Source organism: Aulonocara sp. 'chitande type north' Nkhata Bay, linkage group LG4, assembly GCF_057382095.1.
Source record: "Aulonocara sp. 'chitande type north' Nkhata Bay isolate Kocher_YH1m ecotype deep benthic linkage group LG4, A_spYH_male_GT1.1, whole genome shotgun sequence".
Taxonomy (NCBI): domain Eukaryota; kingdom Metazoa; phylum Chordata; class Actinopteri; order Cichliformes; family Cichlidae; genus Aulonocara; species Aulonocara sp. 'chitande type north' Nkhata Bay.
In genome coordinates this window covers 15,674,368-15,698,286 of record NC_141347.1, presented here as the reverse complement: position 1 = coordinate 15,698,286, position 23,919 = coordinate 15,674,368, and the positions used below count along the sequence as shown (strand labels likewise).

Here is a 23,919-nt window from a genome sequence, read left to right as displayed (position 1 = left end):
TTACAGAGATGCAAAGGCTCTTTTAGATGTTTTCTTGCAAAGTCTAATCTGGCCTTATTCATGAATAACAGTTTGCACCTTGTTTTGAAATTTCATTCATGAAGGTGTTTCTTGATTGTAGACTTTGATAATGATATGCCTACCTCTTCCAGGGTGTCTCAGGTTTGTTACATGTCGAGAGCACCCTGGAAGAGGTAATCTGCTTTTCTTAACCTTGGGAGTTACCTACTGAGTTGTTGAGCAGGTCAGGACATTCTGTCTTTTACAAATGAACCAGATTGTTGATTTGCGCTCTCTCTCTGCGGTTTTATTTTTGCAGTCTAATGAAGGTCTCCTTAATTTGCATCAACATTTGTTTGGCTCTCATTTTGAAAAATCCAGTAAACAGCTACAAAATCCAACACTTGGAATCAACTCCTGATACTTTCTGTGCTTCGGCTGTTATGGAATACCATGGGAACAGGCCTCACCAGACTGTGAAACTGTTTGTCAGTCAATTGCCCAATTACTTCAGAGCCTCTGTAAATGGGGGCACTGTGCATAAAAATGGCCCGAATTCCTAAACAGTTGTTAAACCCATTGAATTCAAACTGAAAGTGTGCACTTCAATCACAGTTCCTTTAAAACCCACTGTGGTAGTGTACAGAGGCAAAAATGTCCAAATACTTAAACTTTACTGCAAATATTAATCATTTTGAATCGATTTGTGTGATTCATGCAAAGTCCAAGAGCAAAGCAGGTCTCTTTTGCTTACATGCTCTCATTAATGTTAATGTTTGAAGTGATGGAAACCTGCTTAAGAATACATATAATAAATGTGTTTGGTTTAATTAGACCCATAAGAGTCGACATAGAGACACAAGACACAAGCAATGTATTTTCAATGTAATTTCTTTTAATATAATCTTATTTACAACGCAATTTTCATAAATGTTTAGTACATAGTAAGTTACAATACTTCTGCATCCATTACACAGTGAACTCATACCCTTGATAATACAGACTGAAATGGTCCTGCTTATTAACAGTCTTCAATTTAAAACAGAACTTTCTATGTTGCTTGCTCAACTTCTAAGCTTCTGATTTCATTCAATTTGGAGCATTAATGACTGCTAAGAAACTCATTCATGGTCTTGACGATGACTTCTTGCCAACATTCAGGCTATGGAGAGAAAAAGGGGCGGGGATCAGGGCCACAAAAAAAAAAAAGCAGGTAAAATGAGGGCTAAAACTTGTATAAAAGGCTTAGGAGATGTAACTATACAGAATTCCAGAAACACGTTCTTTCAATCCTCGGTTTAAAAAAAACAAAAAACAAATCCAGATGACCTCTCCATAACATCAGTAGAGTTAGAATTTTTTTAAATCAAGGCTTTGGAAAGCCACTTTGATTTCATTTTTAACAGATGTAACAGGGCATTTAAAACACCAAAAACACTAGCAGGTTTCATACAATGACAAGGAGTATTTCTCTGCAGTAATACGAATGTTAAAAAAATGTAACAAAATTCAATAGAACCCACTTTGTGGGTTACTTGCATGTGAATTGACCCTTCAACTATGGGGGAGGGGGTGATGAGGACATTAGTGTGGGCTCCACGCAGAGCATATAGCAGCTTGGTCAGTAATCACTTAGTAATAAATAATAAAATAGAGTGGATCAGAGTGGTCGCAGATACAAACAAAGGAATTAAGATTAAAAAAAAAAAAGAGAAAAAGAGGAGCAGGCTCATTTGATCATTTTTACAGCGTAACCGAGTGTCATGCCTGACACAAACGCAAAAACACGCAGACACGTAGATCTGCACTCTCTCACATGCACACACACCCAGACAAACACGTGTACATACATGCGCTCATTCTGAGACACGACAGTGGTTAAACACGAAGCATGAATACTAGTCAATCAATCGACTCGTCAGGCAGAAAGACAAACAGGCTCTGTCTTTTTTTCTTTTTTTTGTTTTGTCGTCTTCTTCACAAATCTGACTTCTATGTTCCCGGCTTCGTATCCGATTGGCTGAATCCGTCCCGAGACTTCGCTGCGGTGGTTAAACATTCTGAAGGATGACATCATAGCTTGTTAAAACAGAAGGATAAAAATGCTTCTTCAAAACATTTGAAAAAATTTTTAGTCCTTTTTTTTTTTTTTTTTTTTAAAATGTTCTCCTCCCGCTGTGCTTCCTCCTTTAACCTCCAACAGGTTCGGGAGGTGAAGGTGTCGCCGGAGAGTGAGTGTGTTCTTGTGATGCTTGGCTGCTCTGTATACTTTGTGTATACTTGATATTCGGTTTGTGTGTGTGTGCATATATGTAAAATGTCACATAGTCTGTGTGCACGTGCAAGGGCCAAGTGTGCGCAGATTCATCACTCCACAGCAAAGCCGCAGGTCTCCTCCACAGCAGTCAGCAGTTTCTCGTAAAGCTTCTCGTAAGACTCATAGGGAGGGATGTCTATCCTGTTGAAACTGGAGGCAGAAAAGAGTGAATTACTTCACTAACAAAAAAAATAATTGACACAAATATAGACACACTAAGAGAAATCGGTTCTTACCACGTGTGAGCCTTGGGCAAGTTTTCTGTGTTAGCATCTATCAAATGGATGGTGAAGAGTCTTGGTCCTGCAGAACCTGTAGAGCCTTACACACATACATTCTAGTTATCACTGCTCTGGTACACAGAAAAGACTTTAAATAGAAAAAGCTCTCAACACTCTTTAATGGGTTTCAGATTGAAACGTGCATCTAACCATTCTCACATGAAGCTAATATCGTTCTAATTTGGGTTAAAAAGTTTGCATTTAAAGGCCTTGTATATGAGTTATGTGTTGAAAAAGTGAACTAAATGTTACCATAAAAGGAATAGCAGAAGCAAAGTGTAACCAAAAGGTGTATGTTGTGTTTGTACCAGTGCATGACCCACCCTGCAGCGCTTTGAATCCCTGTAGGGGGACCCTGGTGGAGCCTGTGACAAACTGCAGGAGGCGTCCTCTCCTCTCCTCACTGAAAGCCTCCACTGCTTGCCAGAACCACCGCACCACATTGCTTTCACTTGTGCAGTGTTTCAGACGGGTGTTAGTCTTCCAGTCTGCAAGGTCTATTTTTCCTAGTCCACCAATGATCAACTGAAGAGATTTAGAGACGGGGTGGTGGGTAGGGGTTTGAGATGGATATAATGAATTAGATAACAGATTAGAAGAAGAAATTTAATCAAAACTACCAATCCAACATGCAGATATGGTAAAAGTCATATAAATATTTAATAAGTACTAATATATTGTTGACGTATCAAACGCGTACCTCAAGTTCTTTATGGTCGAAGGGTTTGAGGAGGTGCTGTGGGATGAGCTCACTGAACCCCTTCTGCAGAGCCAGAAACTGGGCTTCAATTCCACGCATAAACCTCCAGTTCACATAAAGTCTGAAATGAATAAAATAAAATAAAAAAATAAGTAAACGTCTGGCAGACGTTTGCAAGTAATGTTTACACTCTGTATCCGACACAGAGTTTAGAGTACTACTGTGGAGTTATTTACCTTACATATTCTTTCTTGTTCTCCTCAGTGACGGGGACATTACGACCATTAGGCTTGAGTTCATGTTGTGAGAACTTCCCAAAGGCATTGTGCTCTACACAGAACGTGTGATCAAGTACTGAAGTGATGTCATTCTCCCTGCACACAACACATCAAAGTAAAAGCTGAAACGGAAACTATGTAGACAAGCACGCAGGACACAAACTAAGCAGTCTGCCTGCGCCAGGCTGAGAGGATTCATTTATTGGTGCTTTTGCTCACAATATCCAGACGAGGCTCTTGTGCAACTCGGGGTCGGTGGTCTCCAGGTCGTTGAGTTGGATGGGTTTGCCCAGCAGCTGTTTGTAAAAGGGCAACGTGAAGCTCCCGTTGATGTAGTGACCGTGAAAAACTGCCAGGCCCATCACACGACCCACAAAGTGGAAATATGACAGGTGGTCCTTAAAAGAAAGACAGTGTGAGACACAGAGTCGGGACTTATTAGCATTGTTCGTTATGTGGGTTTACTTGTGTGTACTCACAGGATTGATGGAGGAGTCTGGGTTGATCTGTAGTGTGTAGATATTGTCTGTGGAGTACTGGAACAGGCCGTAATAGGGGTTTAACATCTCGTGACACAGCAGGTACAACCACTCCCTGCAGACAGACACCACAATGATCACAAAGATGAAGTAGCACCAAGACTTTAGTGAAAACAATCAAATACAAGATCCTGTCTTTGTATCCAGTCTTTTGTACAAGCAGTTGATGTAGCACTTTTTCAAAACATGGGGTAAATTTATAAATTATATAGTAATTAAGTTCACAGCTGTATGTCAGACTACCCCTTACTACCTGTAAATTCTCGGTGGGAAACACTGCAGTAACATTTAACATTTAAGCGCAGGCATTAAAAGAGCTGTCACCGTGTACTTAGCACTGGTACTTGGACGATAGGATGATAAAAGCACCGTGCAGCAAATTACCTGGCCACTCCACCATAATCGAGTCCTTCCTCTCCCCTGAACTTCACCATTAGCCGTTTCTTCAAGTCTTTGGGCCTCATCTTCATTATCTGCCGGTATGACTCCTGTATAACGCACACAGCTTTAATTACAGGCTATCAGGTTTAGATCAGTTTTCTTTTGTTAATCGGTTATTTAATATTCACAGCCAGTGCTTCTGTGTTTCCTCCGCTTCCACCTGCACTCACCTCAAAGATCTCCTCTCGGGACACCTCTATACGACAGTGTCCCGCTTGAGGCTGCTGCAGCGACAGCTCGTGGCGGAGCAGCTTTAATTTGTGCACCAAATCTCTTTCGTATCGCGCTGCCACATCTCCATCCCCTCCTCCTCCGCCGCCGCCACTTACTCCTCCACCGCCCCCCTCCTCACCCCCCACATCCATCTGGGGGGCCTGGGAAGATTCCTTCACTTGTGATTGCTGACTGGAGGTGGGAAGAAGTAGAGGAGGAGAACAGAAGGGAAATATAAGGTTGTGGAAGAACGATACGCACAGGATTACACACAGCCCCATTCAGCATAAGCAGTGAAATCTACCATAAGCTCATGTTTCTGTATATCACACCAGTCAGCAGCGTTAGTAGGTCGGTGGCAGATTAGATTGGTCCATGCTTTACCTGATAATGTTGTGTAGGCGCGGGTCTGTGAACTGTGTGGTTCGGTTGTTGTGGTCCACAAAGTAGATCCGGCCAGACACGGTGCTTCGGACCTCCCAGCCTACAGGTAAAGGCCCGAGTTCCTCACAGCTCACGCTGGCCAAATCCCTGCACCAGTAACAGATAAACACAGTGAGACAGAGCACCACATTTCCACCTGTTCTGAACATGCATACTAAGTAGTATAATCCTCATACTGAACTAAACTTGGACCCCAAAGGCCCATGAAAAGCTACTAAGAGTTATTTTATTTATCTGCTGCTGAATAAGAGCATAAAAAAGACAGCGGGCATGCTCTAAAGACACATGGAGCAAAGTGTTTATGCACTTCTTTTAGATATCGCTGCTCATTACAGGGTCGAACTGTGTATTTAGTGTCGGGTCACAAATTTGAAGAAACTGTTAAACCTCTTTGGGCTACAAACTTTGAGAACCTTATTAAAACCAAAACATTTGTTGAAGAAATGCTTGTACATGTTTACTGTGATCAGTACCTCACCATAACAGATTTTGAAATTTTCCTCAGTGTGAAACAAAACACTTGAATTTCATCATTTTTTTGGCCCTCTTTACGTAACCCTTGAATCATAAACTTTAAAACACAGTCATTTGGACATGTTTATGATTAAGGTCAGCATATAGGGTCAGAAGTAATGGGCTGTTATGACAGATTTATAGTTAGCAGTAATTAATATTGCTGACATTTTTATGACCGGGGGCAGTTCGTACTGTCAAAACCATCCATAAATCTTACTAATTAAGAATTGTAAGTGGTGTAAAACTGTCACAGTCACCCATTAGCACAAATCATGAGATCATAAAACAAGATGTATCTACACAAAGTATAACTTGTAGATAAAGTATGATATAAGATGTAGATAAGGCCTAAAATGTTAGCCTGAGTGTATAAGTCAAATGCTTAAAACATTAATTTTAGTGTATTGACAAGTCAACCATATCACTCTAGTTTAGAATAGGTACAATATTAGAGTTATAATCCCAACTATCCGATGGTCCTCTATGAGCATGCACTCAGCAAAAGTAGGAAGGAAGAACTCCCTCTCAACATGCAAAGAAAAGTTTAAATTACATGTAAACCTACATGTGAATGCACTCACTTACAGAAACAGACTTTTCTTGTAAAGCCTTTAGAAAAATTTTATACAATCCTGAGTATAACCCTGAGAGTAGAGTACTTTAAGGGTGTGTTAAGTCTGCAGATGCAGTGGCTAAGTCTCTTTGTAGGCTTTCACCTCTTTTCCAGTTATGCTTGGACTAAATGAAGTGCAGCATAGTCATACCGTGGTATCCGGGGGTCATGCCAGGTGCTGACGCCTGTCTGTGTGTGGAGGAAGTACACCTGGCCCTGCACTGTTGTTCGCTGCTCTGTTTTAACAAGAAAAGAAAGCCATTAAATGGACTATGTGAGGTTTAGGTTAAACAAATATCTATAGCCACAACAGGAGTTCATCACTGACCGTATCCCTCTGGCAGGTCAGGCGGTTGGTGTCCATGCGGTCTGTTCTGAGGGGTGTGGCCATGACCTCTGGAGTCCTGCCCTCTGATTCGCTGGGTCTGAAGACGGCTCTCCTGACTGGGAGAGTCGAGCCGACAGTTCCCGCCTCCCGCGGCACCGGTGGAGTCGGAGTAGGGCAGCGGTTCTTCACTGAAACACCCCTCAAACACAGGCCTACACACAAACGCACAAAGAAAAACACACTGGAATCACATGACGGGTCAACTGCTTTTTATTTCAAACTCAGCGCAACAAAGACAGCAGGAGGGACAAATACTTAACAAATAGAACTAAAATAATCCTCTGACCTAAAACAGGTTGTTGTGTAACATCACATGAGATCCAAACAGTCTTGTATTTAAAAGTTAGGGTGTGATATTAGCAGGGTTAACATCTGGTGACACTCACCCATCATTTTCTAACAGTCCTCTACAGTCCACAACAGGGCCTCCGCTGCCAATGCGGTCTCGTGTTTGCAGGCTCACTGTAAACAAGGAGGACGGACAGGTCAGAGAGTTGACGCCGTGTTAGAGGGGGGAGTGCAGAAAATGCACACAGTGAAAGAAAAGCAACAATATGACTAATCTGTACATACGCTCCATCGCTGTCCAGCCTTACCTACAATCTGCCCCCGCACTGCATCACTGTCAGAGGGGTTCAGCTTACATAGATCTAGACGCTGGTCTGAAACAGGAAGCAAATACATTTTTATTTTCTTGACAGAGCAGCACTAAATAAATGGTGTGAAAATGTGTGTATTTAAAATCAGAGCAGTAGATAAAGACGACGGCCTTACATCCTGTGTCTTTTAGCCTGCTGATGGCATTAGAAAGCAGTCGTATGCAGCCCAGAAAACCTGCCCCCTGTCGTTTATGGATCTTCTTGTGGTTCCATATACTGATGGTGATGGAGTCTGTTTTACCAATGTAGCTAAAAAAACAAAACAAGTGACAAGTGCAACAGGTCTCTTTAATCCAGCTTTTTATAAAGGCGAGCCATTTTAAAGGTCAAAGATCTGAATGAATGAAACAATCAACATCTGTAGATCTTCTGCATCTTTAATGAGTTGTTACATTTACATATAACTGAAAATCAATTAAAATGACAAAGAATAGATGAGTTGCTGCCAAAAGTGGAGGAGTTTAAGTGTCTTCAGGTCTTCACAAGTTCAATTCAATTTTATTTATACAGCTCCAAATCACTAGAACAGTTGCCTCAAGGTGCTTTAAATTGCAAGGTAGACCCTATGATATTACATACAGAGAAAAACCCAACAATCACATGACCCCCTATGAGCAAGCACTTTGGCAACAGTGGGAAGCAAAAACTCCCTTTTAACAGGAAGAGACCTGCAGCAGAACCAGGCTCAGGGAGGGACGGCCATCTGCTGCGACCGGTTGAGGTGAGAGAAGGAAGACGGGATAAAGGATATGCTGTGGAAGAGAGCCAGAGCTGTGAGACTGACGCGGGGATTGGGGGCAGATGCTGTACTGATCTGTGGTGATGAAGAGAGCTGAGCTTAAAACTGAACCTGTTGATTAACTGGTTGACCTATGCTCCTACCTTCACCTATGGTCATGAGCTCTTGGTAGTGACCGAAGGAATGAGGTGGCGGACACCAGTAGCAGAAATTAGTTTCCTTCAAAGGGTGGCTAGCCTCTCACTTAAACAGATTTCATACTTTCTGTGTCTGTGAGTTTGCTAGGATCTGTTTGGGTCCCAGTGACGTCAAACTCATCATCAGACAGTCAGTGTGAGGATCAGCTCAGGCATCCACGTACCTGCCTGTTTTTTGTAACCGCACAGATTCACCTGCAGAGAATTTACATTACAATCCACCAATGACGCATCCCATCAAGGCAGCGTACTTCAAAGAAGTATAACAGGAATGAATATTTGGCTGTAGGGTCTCCAGCAGTCCGTGTCCCCAACAGAGCATAATGCAGGCTTTAGAGACAGGGTGAGGAGTTGAGTCGTTTGAGAGGGATTCAGAATAGCCCACTGCTACTCCACATCGAAAGAAATGGTTCGGGCATCTGAAAAGGATGCCTCCTGGACACCAGGCCTCAGGTTAGACCCAGAACCTGCTGGGTCCAACCTGCTGGCTTGGGAATAACTCAGTGTCGCCTGGTGGTGACTGGGAAGAGGTGGCTGGGGCAAGGGGAGCCTGGGTCTCTCTGTTTGAGTCCCCAGTATACCTGGTGCGTTTATTGCTTTGTGTGCTGCCGGTAATGTCTTTACAAGTCACTTCTACTCATGCCCTGTGATAAGGCACAGGCAGCCGCTAATGTCTTTTCATGAATGATAGGTGTCGCCACTCAGACAACACCAGCACATCTGTGCTGATATAAGACAAGAAGTCAAAAACTGTTGTTTTATTTTATTCTGTTTAAAACGCACGACAGAGGACTGCTGCCTCCGTGACCTGAACACAGACAAGTGGTAGAAAATGGATGGATGGCTATGTTAAACTAATTATAATTCATTTTAAATATCTATACCTAAGCAGAAATTACTTTACTGCAAACGTATAGTAGATTTGTTTTTAGAGCTGTGGACGAGACTCACAGGTCATAGTGCTGATTCCATTTGGGGTCCAGTGTGCTCTTTACTGTATCTGTAGAGTGGCATTGACCTGATCCGTCCACCACGACTTTGGCAAAAGGATCTGGCAGACCTGCACACAAAAACTTGTAATTAAAAATCTGTTGCCCATAAAGTCTCTCAAAATCCAAAGTGGCTTAGGTGCTTCTCATAAACATGATCTCCATGTTAAAACATTTAACATAAATGGAGTTGTTGTATTTGTATCTAGACTCATACTGGCCTGCAGTTTAAAAACAAACAGGAAATTCAGTTTGTTTGCCATTCTTATTAACAGTACTTGAGATTCACCATCTAATCTGACAGGAAATGAAGACTCTAATCCAGGCAGCCTTTAACAAATTCTGACCAAGAACAAAACTGGGCACACTCGGAGAAGCTTTGCAGCCTTAAACAAACCCCTGATTGTGGGGTGACAGTCAGGGTCATTGTTGTATTCCAGCGCTACCACAGGTCAACAGTTATCCCTCAGAACAGCAAATGAGCAACATCAATGGCACTCTGTTTTCACAGTCGCTCCTATGTCACACGGGCTCTTTATAATGCCAGAAATATGCATGTGAAAAAGATCACAATCAGAGTACTTACGAAAGAAGTCTTTCTTTGCGAGGTTCTTGGCACATAATACTGCAAGAGAAAGGAGAAAAAAATTACACAAATATATGTAATATCACAGCACGTAGGCTGACACAGAGGACGCATCTGAGGGGAAAGAATGTGGGTCAGGATAAATGTATGAATGCCAGAGGACGGTCATGAAAGTGGATATGACACGGACAGAGAAGTACAGGCTAGTGTCAGGCAAAAGGCACAAAGACAGACACACGCTGAAAGACCACCCACGGATAAAGCAGGAGACCACTTTCTATACCCACACCATCTTTGTAGAGTCAGAGAGCAGAGCTCAATCTGACCAAGACTCTGAGAATTTGTAAGTGTGTGCAAACTGTTGTTTATCATGTACGTGGGTGTACACAAAGTCTGGTTATTTGTTTCCCCAGACAGCTGGCATATGACACCCTAGGCTAGCTCTCCTCTAACACTGAAAACACAAGAGAGCAACAACTTTACAGCTATTTCTTTCTTCTTCTTTCTTTTTTTTTTTTAGAAATACACTCAAGTGTTTGTTTCAGGGCAGAACAAAAACAAGCTGCATGTTGGTTTTCACAGCTGATGCAATGCAATTCAAAAGGTAAGCTGTAATCAACACGGATAATGTTTGCACTTCAAGTCCACTGGGCCTTTGTCAAATTTATATGCAGTGTTTTTATTTGGGCTGGTAAGTAAAGTGTAGGGTGTATACCTGTGAGCTCTGCTTTGTAAAGAAACAGTAAGGTTTTTGTTCTGACTGCATGTGAGCTTTGTGTTTGCTGTTTGACACACTTATCTGTAAAGATCAGCTGATCACTGTGCATTAAAAAGGACCTTCAAAGTTCCGCTTTTTTTAGTTAACTGTCCTGATGTTTCATCTCTTATTTCAGCGTGTCATAACAGTCAGTATGCTTAAGATTAGATTATCATCTTCTTCCGGTGCGCTAACATTTCTAAAGGTTAAAAAAAGAAGAATGTATTGGGCTAGCTTCATTTAGTCACCATCAGCGTCCAGAAGACACTGTAGTATTTCTGGCTTCTCTTCCCGTCACAGACGACGGCAGACCTAAACTTAGTTTTAGTCATTTTTAACTTTAGCTTTTAGGAAAAGAAGAATCCACACACTCCATGTCATGACTACGTGGGCAACAGCACAAATGCACAAACAGCACTTTCTGCCATAATTAGTAATCGTTTGCTTTGGAAGGCACTGAAGAGTGGAAATCACTAAAGCTGCACTAACTAACAGCTACAACTAACAACTAACAGCTTGAGTGAAAGTGACTACGTGCAGGCAAACACAGCTGTCCCAATGCCTCTAGCCTCTGCTGTCAATGCAGAAAAAAACCACAGTTAAGCCACTGTACTGGGTTATTGACAACATATAGGTTATGTGTGGATAAAGTATGATTTCCGTTGGTGTCGTGTTGCACATTTACTCCTGTGTTACTGCAGAATGTCAGTGTGAGTCTAGTGATTCACAGTCACACTGATATTTTAAGGAAGTAAATGCAAAATCTAACATGAACAGCACATTTCTTGAGCTGGACTGCAATGTCAGCAATTTATTTATTTTTTGATTATTCTTTAAATATTAAAAATACACACCACTATGGACCAACATAAAGGTCGCCAGAAAGTATTTATGAGTTCTTGTGCTAGTTTCAGCTCAAACTGTTTGACATGACACGTAATTAAGATAAACGGCTCTGTGGCCAAAAACAAGACAGCCTGACAGAACCTTAGAAAAATAATGTGGCTTCATCTCTCTGTTGTTCATTTTCATATTAAAATGAATTGGGGTGGGGTGGGGGGGTCAAAATCAGATCTGAGTTAGAATGTGTAACCCAATCAATCACCTGCATGGAGCTTGGCAGGGGAGCAATGGGTGCATGAAGTGGGTAGGAGAGTCATCCCACACATCTGAGGGGTTTTGTGGCCTTCATTACACATCTACCGCAACTTTAAATTACCTTTCATGGCAAGTTGAAATAAGCTGACTCTGCACTTAGTCTACTTTGATGATCCCTTAATTATTTGCCCTTCTTTTTTTACCCAAATGACCAAATATTTGCGTTCCTCAACATGTAGATTTGGTGCTTTTCTTGTTTTGTGTCCATTAATAGATTTAATCTTTGAGCTTCACGCTGCTGACTTGATAAAGCAATATTTTCATTTATTACCCCAGGCACTGGACTAGATCAGTGTAATTAATTCTTTAGAAGCTGATTTAAAAAAAAGTATTCTGCATATTAATAAAGATAATCTCAAAAGTCCTCCATCCAATCTACACTAACTGAACAATGCTGGTGAGACACTGGGAACTTTTCAGAGTTAAGTACTGCTGGTACCGTCAGGGGAAAACAACCTTAGATCTTAACTGATCTGCCACACACCTAAACTGCCTTTTGATTCGGTTTGGCCCAGACGGCTATCTAGGAAGTTAGTCAGGCAGTCAGTGGTTTAGGATGTGGTGACCAGAGTGGCACGTACGTGTCTGGTGTTGCCTAGTCCATTTCCTGTGATTAACCAATGGAGAATGGCTTCAGGATATCCTTCCCTGTTCCCTGTCAACCTCTTCCAATCCTTTCCTCCTGACTCACACATTCCACACTGAGACTTCATCTTTTCTACAGACGTAATGAAAGAAACGCAGTGTGTGAGGAAAGGGAGGGAATCGAGTTTCTAAAGTCTGCCACCTATTTCAGACTGGAAGTAAAGGAAGCCTCTGTCGCTGTCCCTGCTGTGCTATTCACCAATTCTTCCCACAATGTGTTTTCTGACTTGCTCTTCTGTGGCCCTGAATGTGTGACAGGACCTTTCTCAGCATCTCAGGAAATTCCTCATTCTGCGAAGGTCATGGCTGGTAAAAAACACACAGAGCTTACAGCCTAACAGCTCAGCTGGTTCTCAGTTTCTTTCCCCACTGTCATTTCCCTTTCTTTTTATTTGCATTTACTGCCTTTCTGTTTAAAAAAAAAAAGTATGAAAAAGCTAGACAGTCAGTAGGGTAGTGATGGCGGGGGTTCTATTCATCCAATCTTGATGGGACAAGCAGAAACAGTTTGAGAGAGGTGAAGAAAAAGTGAGCCTCTTTTGCACCAGTCAGTCAGCTACATAAGGAATTTAAAAATCACATCAACCATCTCCTACAGACGTTAGCAAACTTGCTCTACACCTCTTTGACACCAGATATTCTTTAGATAATGACCAGAAATGCACAACTGCAGCACCTAATTAAAGCTTCCTAAATCACCATTAATGGCCGAGTGCTCCGGTAACGAAGCCAAGGTAGTGCAATCTCTTTGCACTTTGATCACAGCTCGAGTCAAAAAACATGATGAATGCTGACAAACTTCGAGCGGTCTAGACTTTCTTGTCTCAGCAAGCGCCCGCAGCCTTACAAGCAGAACAACTCGTGAGCTTATGATGTCATTTCCTGTATGACCTTCTTTCGGCAACAAAAACAAAGCAGTGGTTGGTGGACATGTGAGCAAATATCACACCTGCTTAATAACAAGTAGCCTGCAGTACACAGACGCAGGACAACAGAAGGGCTTGCACAAACACCCAGACAATGGTTCTGTAATGAAGAATAAGTGGACGCTGAGGCTCTTTAACCTCTTCATCCATGTTTCTACATCCTGTTTTGCATGCTTTTCTGTAAATGTGTTTCTGCACATACTGCAAGCTTAGTAAGTGAAGGGATTAGAAATGCTTATGCTGCTTCCTAAGTAAGCATGAATCGGACTCCCCCCTTCTCTCCTCTGTTGTATCCATCACACAAACACTCATTTTTATTTCACTGCTTTTTTTCTCCTTTTCTTTGATTGTTCCTCATTCCCTCGCACTTTTGTCCTCCTCTTTTCAGCTCCTTCACCCCTTCCCTCTCAAGTAACCTCTTGTCCTGATGCTGCCCGGTATTGCAGCTCAGGCAAGTTAAGCACTCAATCCGACTGACTGGCACCAAAACCTGAGCGGCACGTGTTGCGTCCACTAACTTTATCCTACTAAATGACTGATTCTTTAATTCCTTTCATGGCATTTTCCACAATAAAACACAAACAAAAACACCCTTTTCTCCACCATTTTTGACCTACTTATGTTCTGCATCTTGCCTTGACCATATTTTTGCATTCAAATGTTATGTTTCACAAGCTCAAAAACCAGAGATACACTACAGCTAGTTATTTTATTTATTTATTTTTTAAAATATTACTGCAGTTGCAAGTTTTTGGTATCAAAACTCACAAAATTAGCGTATGATCAAACATTTGGTGCTTTTTTTTCAAAATATTTAACACTGTGTATGACATAAATAATTTGGTTATACATTGGTTTCAATACAGAAGCTACTTCTGACTGTTCCCTTCTCACAAGCGGTGGATGCACTAGGTTGATTTGGTAGAGTTTTATGCCAGATGCCCAACCTAATGCAAACCCAGGGATTCGTGTGTCTCTGGCTGGAATTCAACCAGTATCCTTTTGCTTCCTAAACAAATGTCTATACCGCATTACACAAGTTTCAAAATAGTTTACATTTTTTCCCCCTGTTTTCATTAAGTATTTCACTTACTTAGGTCTTCCGTGTTATTCAAAGCAATACTTAAGCTTAAGAAAAAGATAACGAACACAGGAAGACACAACAATCACTTGTAAACACAACAAAGTCTCTCAGATCTGACCCAGTGTCAAACATGCTTATGTCCCTACTGCACACACACACGTGCACGCTTTCCAGATATACTGATGTTAAGGGGGGGAAACAACCAACTCTTTCTGGCAGACTGAACAGAGCTGGCCAGCCTGGCAGCATTGCACTCCCATTGGCTCATTGCACATTCCTTACCCAATTAGAATTCCACTCATACCTGTGGAGGCGGGGCACAGTCAGGGGCAATAACCTCTGGTTGCATACAAGTTTACACACACATACCTTCTCTGCTTGCTTTCATTTTAACTCACCTGATGAAACACTTTACGATAACATACTTCTTGTAGAGCTTATTTTACCAGAGTCGCTTACAGTAAACTTTATCATAAGAGGACACGATCTATTATAATCCCAGATGACTGCAGTGTTTTAACTGATTCTGATTAAAATGATTTGTTATCAGTTAATCTACCAATCTTAGTAGTATATAAAATACCCGCTTACAGTTGATACAATGACATAATCTATTTTGATCACAGATGTCACCCTTGAATGTCAAGAGTGACATCAGTCCTTTGTTATTATTTCAAACAAAAGGAGCGATGAACTGTTCTTTTGCAGATCTACGTGGCTAAGTGAGACTCAGTGATAACGTCAAGCGCAGATAACCTCAACCTGAAATGTATAAACAGTGGGATAAGTGACGAAGTGTGCTAGATCCGTTGGTCTGATTCCCACCCTTCCTTCTTGAAATCCACTCTGAGAGGAAGAGTCAGTAAGTAAACAGCATGTGGGGTGCATTTTCAGACAGCACTTCACCACATCAGTGCTGACAGGCATTTGCTTTAAAAGACATCCATCACAATCATACCTTTGCAGTACACTGCTGCAATGTTCCATAAAAACCACACAAAGAAATATTTAGTCTGACGGAAAGCAAATTTTAGTGTGTGTCATTGCTCAGTTTTGACTCAGGGGGACAAGGCGTCTGCTCAGCGGCTCAGATGGGTCATTTCCATTTGAATAGAGGCCCTTGGATGCCCAGTGGGGTTACATTATCAACAGTAGGAACCTTTGTTCCAGCTGTGACTGTATGTGGAGCGGAGGAGGAAACTTCTATATGACCTACAGGGCAGACTCCGACCCACAAACTGAAAAATAATTTTTTTTAGCTCAATTCGGTTGAATAAATGACCCCTGAAGAACAAACATGCTGCACTTCCTTCAGTGGGGACAAGTTCAACGAGTCCGACATTTGTGCAGCTACAGCTGACACAGCAGCGAAATGCCAATCGATACTCATTGGTAATCCGGACTAGGATGTCAAATCTAGCGGGAGATCAATTTTCATACAGGCTGCCGCTCCACATTTGCTCTCTCCCCAGCGTTACAGAGCTCGCCGCATTCGGCTGAAGCGGAGGTTTCGGCTGGTGGTCAGCACCCCCCAAAAAGGGTGTAGCTAGCAAGCGCTAGCGGTCAACATTAACCACAATGTTACTATTAGCTAGCAGGCTAAGAAGCCACTGTTAGTGGTTGATAAAGTTTCTGAGCGTGGCTTTCAAGCGTCGGCATTCACCACGACTAGCGGACTAGTCGCCTGTCTCAGCTGCAAAACGCACAGGACAGTGAACAGCTCCTCGGCTGTCCTCTCGGTAATTTACTTAGCATCTAAGCTAACAAGCTAGCACTCGGCTGGTGTTTGCCACACAAAAACCGGATGTTTGGGCGAACAGCAGACTCGAGAGGCTCAAAGACACTTCGCGTTGTCTCGTTGGGTTTGCTAAAATCAACACGTTACCGAGCAAACACTGAGTTCCGGTTTAAACGTGCACCGTAAGCTCTTTCTTTCGCTCTCGCTTTTACCTGTCAGTCGGATTTTGATGCTGGACCCGTTCCTCCGACTCCCAGGATTCGACATCACTCCGGGAAAAACGATCACACAAACTTCCCTGTCGAGCCAGCCAAAATCACAGTTTCACCAAGTAATGGAACTGCGAATAACTTCAGTTTCCACACATGCGGTTTGCTTTTGGTTTCCTCACGGATAAAAATGTATTATTTCACCGCAAAGTCTTGCGCTCCTTCGAAATCCGACAACACGGGAGAACATTTTCGGGCAGGCTCAAGCACGTACTGACGTATTGTTCTCAGTGTCTGTACAGTACGTGCTCGCTCCGGGAAGCGTGGGCGTGCCCGTGGTGATCAGATTCTTTCAAGTCTTTAGACATTCTGTTTTGGTTTTTATTTCAGTAATTAGGGCCCGGGCACTAAAAGTACGAAGACCCTACTGGAATTGCTCGTTTATTATTATTCAGACAAAACAAGTGGCTTTTTGAGGGCTTTAACATACTTAAAAACAGAGAAAAAATAAAGAAATGTTGCACACGTGTCAGGTCTGGTAAAAAGAAATTGGTATTTTAATAGTTTCGCATATGCGTGGTGCAAAATGGCTCTAGAGCGCCACCTATGCGTTGTTAAATAAAGTCCTATGACCACATAGTTTGAGCTACATGAATGAAATTTGGCACAGACGTGTAACATACCAAGACGAACAAAAAAGTAATTGGGCCCATCAACGCAAACCCAACAGGAAGTCCACCATTTTGAATTGAATGTGAGATTTTGGCACCGATTTTGCCATTTCTAGGCGTTGTACTTTTGCGAACTCCTAGGAATTTGATCAGATCAGCTTCATATTTGGTCTGTGTCAACTACACACCTGGGCCATTTAATTTACAACAGCATTCATTTTGTTAAAAAAATACAAAAATAGAACAACACAGAACGGGCCAACATTTAACTAAAAATTGTTCAACTCAACAAAACTCAATCATTTTGCTGAAATGATACTGCTAGGTGTTTTGTTAGCTAGGCTATCTCACCTTGTTCAGGGATATTAGCTTCAAGGGGCGGTGTAAAAAGCATTTTTTTGCGTTTTTAAAAGTGACAGTTATGGATTGAATTTGATTGCAAACATAATTTTCCACATAGTTTTCTTTTTCGTGTTCAACACTTCAAGCAAGCTAACATCAAGTGTGTGACAAACTCATAGTCGATCGATGTGGTCTGTGTGTGCCAGGTCAGCAGTCAAATCAGTTAAGATATGAAGATGCCTCTGTTTAGAAATATATGACCAAAAGAGGGTATCTTAAGGTGTGAGACGCCCCCTGCTACAGGGGAACGTCACTTACATTGTTGTTAAAAAAGCATTTGCTCCCTTCCAGATTTTATGGACTCCAGTGAACCACAGTGAGATCCATTAACCACAATTGGAAAAGAACTTGTAACAGTCGTGAACCTTACCAGGAGTGGCTGGCCTACCAACATTCAGTGCATCGATGACTCATCCAGGAGGTCACAAAGAACCCAGAACAACATTAACGAACTGCAGTCCTCACTCGCCTCAGTCAGAGTTCATGATTCAACAATAAGAAAGAGACTGGACATAAATGGCATCCATGGAAGTGTTCCAATGAGAAAACCACTGGTGACTGCAAAGAACAAAACGCCTCGTCTCACATCCACCACAGCTCATCTTGATGATCCCCAAAACTTTGGGAAAACATTCAAAAGTTTCAGAAGGGTTAAACAGTCCAAAATGTCTCCGCAGAAATGTGCCACCACTGTAAAATGTACAATATGGACGATAAATATAGCCACTATTTACAGTTTTCACACAAACATTTTCGCACCAGTGTACCGCAGTGAAGTGTTGCATTATTTGCAGGTGTACACCATAAATCTAGAGAGTCGTTATCTGATGGTTCAAGGGGTCCCAGAAATTGGGGTTATAACTTGATTCAGCTGTTTGCCCTCTATGGAGCTGTAGATGAGTATAGGCCCCTGGATGAGTATCCTGCTGAGGAGTTCACAGAGGTCTACTTTGTAAAGTTCCAGAAACTGTTCGTTATGCATAACTGGCAAAGTCTGAAGAACCTTCGGAATAATTTGGTTTCAGTTCAGCAAAGCGACACATGGGTGAGAAAAGTTTCTATGGTGGTGTGCTGCACATGTGCTAAGTCCGTATAATTTTATACCTATAGGTTAGATTTTGCTTCACAAAATCCACCACTCCAATAAACAACAACTTAGTTCCACCTTAGTCCGAGCAAACCTAAGCTAAGATAATCACACACACACACACACACACAACTAGTCACTTTACATCTTTTCATTGTTTCTTTGTACATTTCCACAATTTCCCTTTGGCACTTTTCTTTTAATTTGACTGGGATCTTTTTAAATGATGTTGATTTTTACACAGAAAGAGGACACGCAAGAGGAGCCTTCTTCATCAGAAAAAACTACCACGTCAGACGACAACAACCTCACACGCAAACAAACCTCTGGAAATGACAATACAAGGGAAACTTCAAACATCAGCTGCTATTTAGACTTTACTCTTCTGCTATTACCTCCCCAAGAACATCATTACTATGGACCTAAAAGTCAACATAGGGTTTTACTGACAGAGGATAAAATAGGGACTTTACACAATACCTGTGCTGACACAGCGAGAAGTGGATTCAAGGTGCAAATAGACCTTCTCAAATAGAGACAAGCAGCACATCAGACCACTGCAGTCAGATTTCTCCTTTGGACCACACACTTGGGAGAACCCTAAAGGCAAAATGGAAGAGGCTGAGGAGCCCTCCATTACTGTTTCTGGTCATAATGAGCCTTTGATTGGGCCAAAACGACCACATTGGCATCAAGATCATAGTCCTGTGGGAGGAAGCACCATTGGCAGAGCTGGTAAATTATTTACAGACCTGAGAATTTTTTTAATATTTTTATTTTTTGGAAAACCACGTGAAAACAGTTTTATCTGTGCAGCAAACAGCTCACCATCTTTTTCAGTATGATCTCCACCAGGTCTTTGATTCCTTCGTCAGGGTCCTCATTGGGCCGTCTGATGAGCCTCTCCTTCAGAAAATCGAGCATCTCCTCTCTAGAGATGGCATTGTCACCATTCAAGTCGTACATGCTGAAGCAATCTGAGCCATGCCAAACATAGGAATTTGTTTTAGGCAGATAAGCTACATGTGTTAAGGTGTGAGAGTGAGCCTAAGCAAAAAAAGTAAGATTGAGGAATTACATTTAATTTTTTCATCCAAGGTGCACCGAAGAAAAACAGGCAGTCCCCTCAATCCACTCTTCCATGCCGACAACGCCGTCTTTGTCTTTGTCAAATGTAGTGAAGACTGAATGACAGACAGTTACACTCACAACATGTCTTGGATTTAATTATAGATTTTAATTGTTTGTATTGAAGATATTGTTCATTCCCAACTCTGTTCTCCTGGACAAATGTACTGAAGGATATGATTTAATCATTTTGAAAGAGCTGGTGGAGGTGAGTGATTCCTTTGTGCTCCCATATTGGAAAGTGGACAGGGCTATTGTATAATAAGAATTCTGGGTTGTGCCAAATTGGAGAGTATTTACAGGGTGATAGTGATGATTTGGAGATTTAGTTTACTTGCCACCATTTTATCGACATTTTACTATAAATAAATATAAATAACTGTAAACTGAATACCTCTACCTGTGATCCTGTCATCAATCAGCCCAAAGATGCTGTGCAGTATACTTAGGAACCTCCCACTGTCCAGACTGTGCACTGCTCTTCGAGAGTTGTCAGACTCCACCATAAGCAGGTTAAAGTTAACATTTAAAATTGTGTTTTAAACATAAAAAGCTACAAATATTTTAGTGAATGTTGTAAAAAATGACTCGAAAAAACATGTTTTTGTAAGGTTTTGAGCTAAAAGTGGAAAAATGTTGCTGTTAATTCCAGCATGTTTCAGTTTACAAACGGCCCCCATAATGAAGAGCACTAAACTACCGCTATAACAAAGTTAGCCGAGTTTAGCCCGGAGATTTTCCGATTCAGATCGATTTTAGCTTGAATAAAGTGATATCGAATCATTAATCCTCAATTGATTTTTTATAGGTGTAAACCTCCAATGTGAGGAAGGCTTTCTTGTTATATGGTCGTTTTCATGGAATATTGCAAAATAGCTCCACAGCACCCCATACAAAATTTCAAAAGACCACCCCCTACTCTATGTTTCATCTATGTGTCTGAAATTTGGCAGGCTTATGTAAAATGCCAAGATGTTTTCAGGCCTCGTACTTTAACGAACTCCTCCTAGGGATTTAATCACATTCACGTGATCTTCAACGGGTGAAATCTAAAGACCTTGATGATGCTAAATTGCAAAGCTTTTCACGTTTTGTGAAACCATGTGGTCATGGCGACACGTCGACCTTCAATCACATGATCAGAAGAAGCATTTAACTGTTGTAACTAAAAGATACACTTGGCTTTCCCAAAACTTTCCCAAACTTAACAGGCAGAATGAGAGTCCAGCCCCGAACCGATTCATGTGCCATTTGTCAGTAATGGTTAGAGCAGTGCCTAGTGGGAAGAGGAAATGCAAAGTGGGTTATAATCATCATTGAACGAGATAAAATTTTAACTGGTGGTTCTACTCATGATATGCGTCAGTGGGACATCAGATTGGATGGTAATCTCCATCGCTGCCTGCTGGGCGTAGGTGTTGGGCTTAGCTTGATGCGCTGGGGTGCGAGGGCCCTCTCGTCACTGCTTGCAGCTTTAATTCTACTTATTTTTTTTTTTTTACATTTACTTCACGAAAAATGAATCAAATATAATAATACATAGATAGACATACATTAAAATCTATTTATAGAAGATCATAGCAGTTACTTTTTAATATAGCGCTCTTTTACCTAATTTCTACTTTAACAATATCCCTACATAGAATCACTGCCAATAAAAAATGGTACGGTCTCACTTTTTATGGCTAACCTCATCAACCCAAACCTAGTTGTTTAGGTTTTTGTCAATAATTGCTCACTTTAAAAATAACTTTTAAAACTTAGTACCTAAATTAACCCTTCAACAACTCTGCTTTACGTTTCTTATTCAAAAATCAATGAATATCACTAATATAAAAAAAGCAAACAACAAACTTTTGTAACAGCTTTGCAGATGTTTGGCAGAGCTTCCATTTTAATTAAAACTCAGACAAATGCTGCGGAAAAATGGGTAATATATGATAATACATGCTGATAGGAATGGATGACGGTCTTCCTCTAAAGTTAGGCCTTGAATGCTGTTCACCCCAGCAATATTTAAATTGCATTATAATCCTTAGTTCCTATAATGTTTCACTCAGACCCACAAATGTTAATTTATGGTGTCAAAAGGAAAAGTTGGGGTTTCAACTGAGTCATGGGATTCATCTGCACAGGTACCAAAAATATAAAATACCTGAACTGTGAGAGACTTACACTTGTGCAGAATTATAACTTTGATGGGAATATGAGTGAGACGATAAAGTCATGGCAGATGTGACATAAAATTAAGTTCAATTGGATGCACCATTTGCATCATAGTAGCATAACAGGCTTTAGGAAATGTTTAGCAGGAACATGAAGCGTGCAGGCAGCTAAAACACAAAAAGACTGAAGGAAAGCCGGGTGACCTGAGATTATAGCTGCTTGGATTTGGCTCTTTAGCGGCGGCACAGTTAGCTGCAGTATTAGCAGTGGGAACAATGGTACCTCTCACCGGCCTGTTTACACACCACAGTAAATCCATATGAGCAGACAAATGTCTCGCACACGTCCCAGGGGCCAGACACAAACACACATGTTGCAGTTTCAACTCTTTCATATTCGGCCCATTGGCCACAAACCCTTAAAACAGAGAGAGATACAGGTGGAAGCAATAATTCATACACCTTTCCACCTTCCTCTTCATATGAGCAAACCTCTTTATGTCTTTAATATCTTTCCCCATTTTGTCCTCCACTTTTAAACTACATCTGTCTAATTCCCAGATGATGTTTGTATTTGTCTGTTTAACTATGTCAACACTCCACAGGTGGCTGTAGTCACGCTGGGGACACACACACACAAATCGGTCTATCCTTTTAGCCATCGTGTACAGCTGTTAGTGTGATTATGTGATTATGTGGGTGTATCTTTTATTCAGCTGGTCTCAGGGGCTGTGGAGCCCCTGAGACCAGCTGAGTGTGCTCACAACAAAATCATTCCTATCATGGAGACAGACTAAAACCGCAGGGACAAGCAGACACATAGTTAACAAAGATGAAGTCATTCTGTTTAACTGAGCAGTTGGGGAATAATACTGGGTGGCCAAAACATGAAATAAAAATCAGAGGCTGAGACATGAGACGACGAGGAGGAAGATGAAATTACACCAAGAGAAGAAGGGGATGGTAAAAGAGAGGCTCCACAGAATCTGTTAAATCATTTTAAAAAATAACAAAAGCACAATTTAGAAAGCTGGAAAAAAATAATATGATTGAAATGCTGTGAAATGAATGATGAAGAATATGGAACCAAGTCAAACCATCATCCCCCTGAGGCTCATTCTCTGTGCCGCTGAGTCAGTACGAATGTGAGTGCCCCCTTTGGGAAACTGGAGCAACAGCTACTTCAGCTCAGAGGAAGTTGGGAGTGAGGCTACAGGCTGAGAACAAAGCAGTGATGTCAGAAAATTTCAGCTTCTGGGAAAGCAGCAACTTTTGGCATTCCCTGGAATTTTTCTTCACATCCTGGAATTTACACATCCTGGGAAAAAAAATCAGCTCTTTTATATTTGACCCAGAGCTGTTCCTAGCTGAAAAAAATCCAAATGTAATTACTTACACACCAAAATACACTGAGGGAATCATTGTTTTAATATAAAGGATTTAATCTGGCTGTAGGTATTTCAAAATAATCAAGATGGACAAAGATCTAATTGAATTTGATGGACAAAAATAACCCAATGGCACATCAGTGGTTTCAGTTTAGGGTGCCATACTAATCCTAATGTACACACACAGATAAAGTAATAACTGCTTAACAGCAGAGACATGGTGGAATGAAACTGGAGGGGTGGAAATCAAGAGGGATCGGGGAAGATAACTAAAGTAATGGGCTGAGAAAAGGAGACGGTTTTGATGGCTTTGCAGGGAAACCCAAAATGGACCAAGGCAGACTAAAGAATTCCCAAATCCACATTCCCAGGGCCAAAAGGCACACACCTATAGTGCTCCTGAGCTTATCTGTACATCCTGCACTGGTGAGTACCTGAGTCAAACACTAGCTCTTGTTGGATCAACATCTACTATCCTTTCTCTCACTCCAATTAACAACTCTGCTTTCTTTAAACTGCCAGTCTGTCTCTGATGAAGTCAGTGGGTGAGCAGGCTAATCGGTCACTAGGTTGAGTATGTTAGCGGCAGCAAGCAAGCCTGGTGTCTATAAAGGCGATTGCAGGGATGATGTGGACCCCCTGGAGGGCTAGATGTCATGAA

At 41.5% G+C, this 23,919-nt stretch overlaps 2 protein-coding genes across 3 annotated transcripts; both read right to left on the bottom strand.

The window, feature by feature from the left end:
- Positions 1 to 877: 877 nt before the first annotated feature.
- Positions 878 to 16,697, bottom strand: smurf1 (SMAD specific E3 ubiquitin protein ligase 1). Of its 2 annotated transcripts, none has more exons than XM_086288700.1 (18): positions 16,421 to 16,697; positions 9,901 to 9,939; positions 9,277 to 9,385; positions 7,505 to 7,638; positions 7,327 to 7,392; positions 7,117 to 7,192; positions 6,671 to 6,882; positions 6,494 to 6,578; positions 5,154 to 5,300; positions 4,727 to 4,961; positions 4,500 to 4,603; positions 4,056 to 4,170; positions 3,796 to 3,974; positions 3,535 to 3,672; positions 3,299 to 3,419; positions 2,922 to 3,123; positions 2,554 to 2,638; positions 878 to 2,467 (listed from the first exon to the last, which is right to left on the bottom strand). In XM_086288700.1, exons 1-18 carry the CDS (start codon positions 16,473 to 16,475, stop codon positions 2,368 to 2,370), a joined length of 2,202 nt encoding a protein of 733 aa, XP_086144826.1. In that variant the 5' UTR covers positions 16,476 to 16,697; the 3' UTR covers positions 878 to 2,367. The 2 variants fall into 2 exon arrangements, with proteins under 2 accessions (XP_086144826.1, XP_086144827.1); XM_086288701.1 differs by having other exon boundaries at positions 2,554 to 2,629.
- A 2,516-nt stretch (positions 16,698 to 19,213) lies between these two features.
- Positions 19,214 to 20,211, bottom strand: LOC147332247 (calaxin-like). The gene is made up of 3 exons (XM_086290780.1): positions 20,106 to 20,211; positions 19,406 to 19,554; positions 19,214 to 19,282 (listed from the first exon to the last, which is right to left on the bottom strand). The coding sequence occupies exons 1-3, from the start codon at positions 20,209 to 20,211 to the stop codon at positions 19,214 to 19,216; spliced, it is 324 nt and encodes a 107-aa protein (XP_086146906.1).
- Positions 20,212 to 23,919: the final 3,708 nt, after the last annotated feature.